The 7,348-nt window shown below is 35.4% G+C and overlaps 1 protein-coding gene across 1 annotated transcript; it reads left to right on the top strand.

The window, feature by feature from the left end:
* Positions 1 to 4,044: 4,044 nt before the first annotated feature.
* On the top strand, positions 4,045 to 6,639 carry LOC146003028 (uncharacterized). Its single transcript, XM_083141191.1, has 2 exons — positions 4,045 to 4,178; positions 6,240 to 6,639. Exons 1-2 carry the CDS (start codon positions 4,045 to 4,047, stop codon positions 6,637 to 6,639), a joined length of 534 nt encoding a protein of 177 aa, XP_082997317.1.
* Positions 6,640 to 7,348: the final 709 nt, after the last annotated feature.

The following is a 7,348-nucleotide window of genomic DNA, read 5'->3' as shown; positions in this document are numbered from 1 at the left end:
ATGTTCATGCAATAATTAACATATATTATTGTAGCTGAAATGACATTATATGTGTGATATATATATATATATATATATATATATATATATATATAATTTTTGGTTGACTTTCATTTTCCAGGGGGGTCGTCCACCCCTTGCCCCTCTTTCGGACGTCCTTGCAAAGGTTCTATTTTTATTTCGCGTCTACCACTGTTAATCGCGATGATAAAGGATGCGATAGATGATGGAAGTGGTATAAAGACAATATCTTCTAGTCCAGGTTCTAATCAGACTTTAGACTTCGCATTGTATTACGCTAATTAATTTGCCACGGGATCGGCTACTTTGTGTTTGTCTGCTCATCAAATGATTAATTAGTTATTCAAACTCTATAGGTAGCAAAGCGATATAAAATAACGAAACGGAAAAAATCCACTTGACGTCTTGTAGTACTATCATCAACCTACAATTTCATGCTCACAAATCCACACAGGAAACTTCTTGTGGCATTAGTTTTGCGGAATGGCCTTGGGAAATAAAGATCGCCCATTTCCTTGTTCAGCTCTAGACAATTCAGGTGCCTTATCGAAGCTGCTCTTGAGCACGCAGGGTTTCTAACCTACTTCGCCGTAATTCAGTTGTTGTATCTTGATCAATATGCTGCATTGAACATTCCACTCAGAAATCCCATCCTATTCAACAGGGCGAGCTCACTACCATTCACGATTTTCGTCTGTATAAAGTTTGAAAAAGAAGAAATTTTCAGAAAACTCGTGTCTAATGTATTTCATTCTTTGATGTTTGTGTACAATTTGTAATACTATTAGTAATTGTAATACAGCGCGTCATTTTACTAGATATTCAACTAGTCTCTGTAGAAATAAGACAAAAAAGGAAGGAGGCTACTTAATGAAAAGGTGCAAACTACTTAATGAAAAGGTGCAAACTGCTAATTTATAAATCTAAAGTCACGAAAAGAGTTCAGTCAAGGTCACGCCGCTCACCTAGTCTTGCCAGTAAGTAGACACATCCATATTTCGTTTTTGACGAAAACACGAAATGTGAAATGACATGCTGTAATGTTAATTTTTCATGTTTCTGAAAGGTGAGGTGCATTTTCCTACCCTGTTTCGTAACGAAATGATCTGCAAAATAAGAAATACTCCTAAACACAAAATTAGTTTATTTACCGATGCGATACTTTCTGAAGTTTGAAATATCCTGAGTTAGGTAATTCACGGAGAAATGATTAATTCTGCTGTAAATATTTGAGAAGCATAAATTGACCCCTTTATACAGAATAGACTTAATACTCTCGTAACTACATAAATGCGTAGCGTTCCAACAGAACTGATATGCTACGAATGTACTATAAGGGATATACTTATTTTGTGTAATAAGTGCAGTTTTTTAATCAAATTTAGGATTATATTCAATTTGTCATTTTATACACCACTTTTGATCAGATTTTTCACCGCTATAACAACGAATTTTTATTTTATTTAGCGCATTTGAACCCGAAAATTGTACCGAAATTTTGTATTATTTACCAAAAATATATGCCTCTTCTACCAATAAGCAACAATTTCAGCTGACGCAATCAACCGCATACGTACAGTGCGATGCACTAATATTGCTCGGCAAATTGTCCGACTATTTTCGTTATTTTTCTCGTACATCCTATGTGTTTTAAGCGATGGATTTTTATGTATACTGGTGCAGAAGTTGTCAACAGCTTGTTTTGAGTTTTCTTTTAATTCTTGAAGCTCTTATTGGGTCAAATAAAATGCACTAACATGGTGATGGACAATTTGCACGGTAATACTCATGGATCCCACTGTACAACGCGCGAAGTGTCGACTGAGCAGCTAAGATGTGTGGCAACCCTGTAGGACCAGGGGTGTGGAGGAGACAAGGGGAAGCTCAGACTTTGACTGGACTGTTTTCGTGGAGAGAGCAATCGTGGGAAATTCCTACTATCCATTAGCTAGTATATCCATATAAAATTGCGGAGGATGGTTACATTCTAACATTCCAAGTAGGACCTTTATTCCATCACTTGAATTGTTTAGTAAAATTTATTATTTTAATTCGTATATGCAAAATTGGACTAAATTGATCAATTTGATGGAGTGGTAAGTTAAATTTTAAGTTTGGTACATACATTATATTTCGTCAGAAACCAAATGCTTTATTGATGGCGTTGCGGGCCAAAACTGAACGTATGAAAATATTTCAGATCAAATTGTGACTTTACTGGAAAGACAAAATATCAGGTTCAGGAAAGATTTCCGTGGGTTGTAGTTTATAAAACACACACCTCTGAATGGGTGTCCAATATGTCCAGGATTGAATTGCAGTAATTGGTTAATATCAAGGAAATAGCGTTTATAACAGGGCGAAGCAATTAATGACCTAAAAATAAAATTTTAAAAATATATCATTTGTTATTAATTCCTTAACAGTTGATGAGTTAATTTTTGATAAATTTAATGGATAAGTGTAAAATGTTTAAATTTACTACAACTTGTTCGGAAAATGGAGTAATACACACTGTTAGCAGCAGTGAGATTAATGCAGAATTGGCAAATACGTGAGATTTAAAATCATTTTTTTTAAAAAATAATTTTATGTTGTATTGTTACAGAAGACAAAAGTTGCAATGGCTTTTCAGAATAAAGCTGAAGTAATATGATCAATAAACACTTGACGGAGATTCTAAAATAAAAATGATTGTCTGCTAGTAAAGACGTGTACAGTACGATACACAAGTATCGTGTGGGAAATTGACAAAGATTACTTTTGTTAATTTTTTTTCTTGCATCGTGCGTGTGTTTGAGAAATAAATGCTTGTGTAGAGATTCAGTTGCTTGTCTGGCGCTTTGTTCAAATTCGCAACTCTCATTGGGTAAAACAGAACAAACGCGATGGTGGATAATTTGCTTAGTAATTAATACTTATGCATCGAAATCAGCATGGAAAAGCTCCTCTATACTCTCATTGAAAGAACTGAAAGATACTGAAAGCAGTGTGTCCTAGGTTTACTTCAGTCAGCAAGAGGACATTATCACATGACAAAATTTGAAAAATAAGGGTAAAAGATATTCAATTAATAAAATGTCAAACTCTACAAAAAATCTTCAGAAAACTACTATAAATGTTCAAAATTACCTAGAATTGACAAAAGTTACTTATCATTACTTAAGCATTAAAAATTCAAAGCAAATTTGCCTGAACAAATTGGCTTTACTGAACAAAGTTTTTACGCACATTGTTCTTGCATTGGAGCAATCTTTGCATCCTTTTTTTAAAATTCAAAATCAAATTACTTGTTCTATTATTATAGTAAAAAGAGCAAAAGTGTGCCCATTCATCATATCACTCATCCCCAACTTCGCAATTAGACAAAATTGGCAGAAAAGCGAAGTAAAATATACTAAATCAACTCAAATGCATATCCCAATCATTGACTTTCAATTTTTCCCAAAATCTCAAAATCCATAAGCACAACTTTCTCCCTATAACCTGTAGAGTTTATCTAGAAGTTAGGCGAGCTTATACCGCAAATTAGTCTTGTTCTGTCACTTATCACCACGCCCCCCTCTATAGTTGCCTCCAGCTCGTTGTCCTGTAAATTCTCCACACGCATTGTAGTCTAGCTTTCCCCATGTTCAAGAATTTCGACGTATTTTATATTGGGGAAGGTCCACTATGTGTAGGGTATTCTATAGTATTTTAATCAGGCGTAAAAAGTGCTGGGATTCCAATTTGTGACTAATCTCCATACATTAAGCATATTGTTATATAATGACAGTTAGTGGTCTCCATATATTTACGTATATGGGTATATTGTACGAATACACAAACTCGCACATAGATTTTACTTTGATATTAATTCTTTCAGTATGAATAAAACTATTTTCTTTATAGGGAGATCATAGTGGTAACCTAGAGAAACATATCAAGCGGAGGCATCAAGATAAGCTGTCATTTCTGCAGAAGAAGAAAATGAGAAATGCTATCTCTAGTAATCCGAAAGCCAATATTCTCCTAAATGTAAAGATGACCGCAGACATCCTCAGGCAGTCTTGCATCCGACTCATCTCGGAGCACGGACGTCCTTTTTCACTGATGAATGACCAAGCATTTCAAGATATAGTGAATCCTCTTTTGGAAGCGATGCCAGCTTCTGACAGGTGCGTATTTTCATCAATGTCGTCAGATTGTCCTTTACATGTATTCCTTAGTATGTTCACATTGTATACGAATGAAATTATTTTCATTGTTAGTAACGGACAGTCTTAATCAGTGTTCGGAAAGTTACTCGAGTCAGTTGCTTGGTTCAAAAAGTAGGTTCGGTGCAGCTACTCAATTTAAAGAATAACTTACTTTTGCAGTTACTTTCTGTTGGATATTTTATTGCGAAAAATTGAACACACCCAATGATGAAATTTTATTTTGGATTTTATGTCTGTGGTATGTCATCGCATTGTAATATTATGACAACAATCAAGATTAAACCAAACACTGAAGTTTTAATGAGCAACTAGAAATGACGAATTGCAACAAAGCGTGGATGTCCTAAATTCAAAATGGAACGAAGCCCAGCTTTCTTGCCTTAGTAGGAGATTCCGAAAAAAAAAAAGGAAACAAAAGCGTCCAGAAAAGAAATAGTTGGAAGCTAAACTACCCCTCTAAGAGAAAGGCCCTTAAATCAATTTGACGTATACAAACAAGACTAATTATTCAAATGCCAACAACTCTAAGCTGATTTTTCAAAGGATGACGCTTGGTCCGCGCATAGTCCATCGCAGCTATTTCTGGCTTTCAAGACAGAACCCACTCCTTAACTAGCTCAACTACTGTCCTCGCGTAGCTGGGCAGGACTGAAATTTTGGAGGGCTCCCACCAGGAATTTAACCCTGGACCGCTAGCGCCAAATGTTAAATCACTAATAATTTGGCTACGCGGGAGCCCATAGTTGAAACAGTGTTGCCAAATTTAACTTTTTCCCCCAACGCTACAAATTTTAAAGTTAAAAATTTGTCTTAAAGAATAGTAAAAGTAACGTCATAAAGTTACATCTATTGCAAAAATGAAACTCTGCTACGGTTACAGCTACCTTCTTTAGTTAGAATTCCTTAGAAATTCATTTCAGGTTACTTCAAATACATTGATTTTATTGATCCAGCCTCATGTAATGAAGGTAGAGAGTTCTGTATATCCTTACAATGTTTAGAAGGAATGCAATTACGTAGTTTTTCAAATAACTGTAAAACTAGTTACTCACTGACATAATCATGAGTAATTTCAACTGCAACAGTTACTCTTTGAATAAGTAAACTAAGTATAACTGTCTGGAAAAGTAATTTTCTGAAGACTGATATGTATGAGACACATTTTTTCATCAAATGATATTTAACACACTTTTGTACACTCAAACAAAACTAATTAATATAAAGTTTTCAAATATTATGTCAAATTTTCCTCAATTTTACAAAGTTGTTACATATACAGTGCGTTCGTTTTAAACTCTTATAACACAGGTTAGGTCGGAATATGTAATATAAATACTGTATAATTGTCTGCATGCTAGACGTTACGGGACGAAAATGCCGGCATCTGTCCCATATCACGTGCTAACTCTGCGCAGAGACAAAACAAACTCACTGTACTCCATATGCCTAGAGACAGGTTATGCTAACATTCTGTAGCTTTCCAGTGCTGGATGGAACTGAGCATGCAGTACAACTTATTTAGATATCCCCTATATACTATTGTTAATATATTTTAGAAAATAAAAAAAATATAGGTGTCACATATATCCTTTTCACAGCCTTAGGTATATCTGAATGAAGCAAAAAGACCTATTGCCAAAGCCCAGTGCTGTGACCAGGGAGGGTGGTGTTATAACTTCCTCATTAGTTCAAACTTTACTAAAGAGCGTTGATTGCATCAAATAACACTGTTTATTGCATGCAAGCTGCGTTAGTTTCTAGACACACTGATAGAGGTTAACCTATTATGGTTTTAAATAACAATCTTTTTCACTTTCACCAAAAAAGTGTTCTGCTTTCTCATATTTGTAGCATTTGCCTAGTTGATGAAAGCTTGATAATATAATTAATTCATACTATTTGAAAAATATTTTTAAGAATTTTAATTCTATTTTGGGTTTGAAACAAATGTCTTGAAAATTTCAAAAATCAAGAAACAACTTATCAATTAAGGATTAAAGCAAATTTTATTCTCTGCAGGTTTATCGTGAACAAGGAAGGTGTACGGAACATGCTATTCAGTCAGGCCCAGCAGATCAGAGAAACAATACGCGGCGAAATGGAGGGAAAATTGATACATCTAAAAGTTGATTCTACTTCGAAAAATGGACGATCATTCTTTGGTGTCAACGTCCAGTTTGTTGTAAATGGGGCTCTCCAATTGCGTACTTTGTCAGTTCAAGAGTTATTTGTGTCTCAAACAGGTAGCAATTTGCGTTACGAATTGTTGAACATTCTGGATAAGTATAATGTGCCCGTGGAGAATATATATAGTTTAACTACAGACACTGGAGCAAACATGATTAAAGCCGGGAAACTTATTGGGGAAGATCAAGAAACAAAGATGTCTAATATTTCTCAAAGACACTTACGAAGATGAAGATATTGAAATGGAATTGACGAGTAAAGATTATCGTCTCCAATCCGTTCGTTGCGCGTCGCATACTCTTCATTTAGTCGTGAATGATGCTCTCAATTCCATTCCTGAAGTTAAGGATATTATTGTGACATGTCAAGCAGCATGCCGTGTCTTACGATCGCCTACAGCACGGCGTCAATTGAATGCAGAATCACTGCCGGTACCATCCCTTGATGTCCCGACAAGATGGAACAGCACAAATGATATGCTCCAGTCACTTTTTACACTTAAAAAGTTCATAGGGGATTACTATCAAGAGCAAGTTAAAATAAAGCAAGAAGACTGGATATACATTGAGGCTATTTTGACGTCACTGGAACCAGCCAAAGTAGCCACAAAGAGGCTGCAAGAAGAACAGCTTCTACTTGGCGACTTCTACGGGATATGGCTGGAGTGTCGCCTTAAAACATCAACAATCAACACAGACCTTGCACGCCACATAGTAGAGGGCATGGACAAACGAGAAAAACAAGCATTATATGTCAATAACGAAGAGAGACTTCCATCATTATTTGAGTATCCAGGATTTCTTGCTTCTATTTACATGGATCCCAGGTACTTTTCTGTTTTAAGTGAAGAAAACATCCATGTGGCGAAGGTGTATCTCCAGAAGTTGTGGTTAAGACTTGAACACATGAAATCCTTATCAGTGTGTGGAGAGGTAAAGAAA

This window comes from Lepisma saccharinum, chromosome 19 (assembly GCF_977018435.1).
Source record: "Lepisma saccharinum chromosome 19, izLepSacc3.1, whole genome shotgun sequence".
Classification (NCBI taxonomy): domain Eukaryota; kingdom Metazoa; phylum Arthropoda; class Insecta; order Zygentoma; family Lepismatidae; genus Lepisma; species Lepisma saccharinum.
This window is presented reverse-complemented; position numbering and strand designations above follow the sequence as displayed.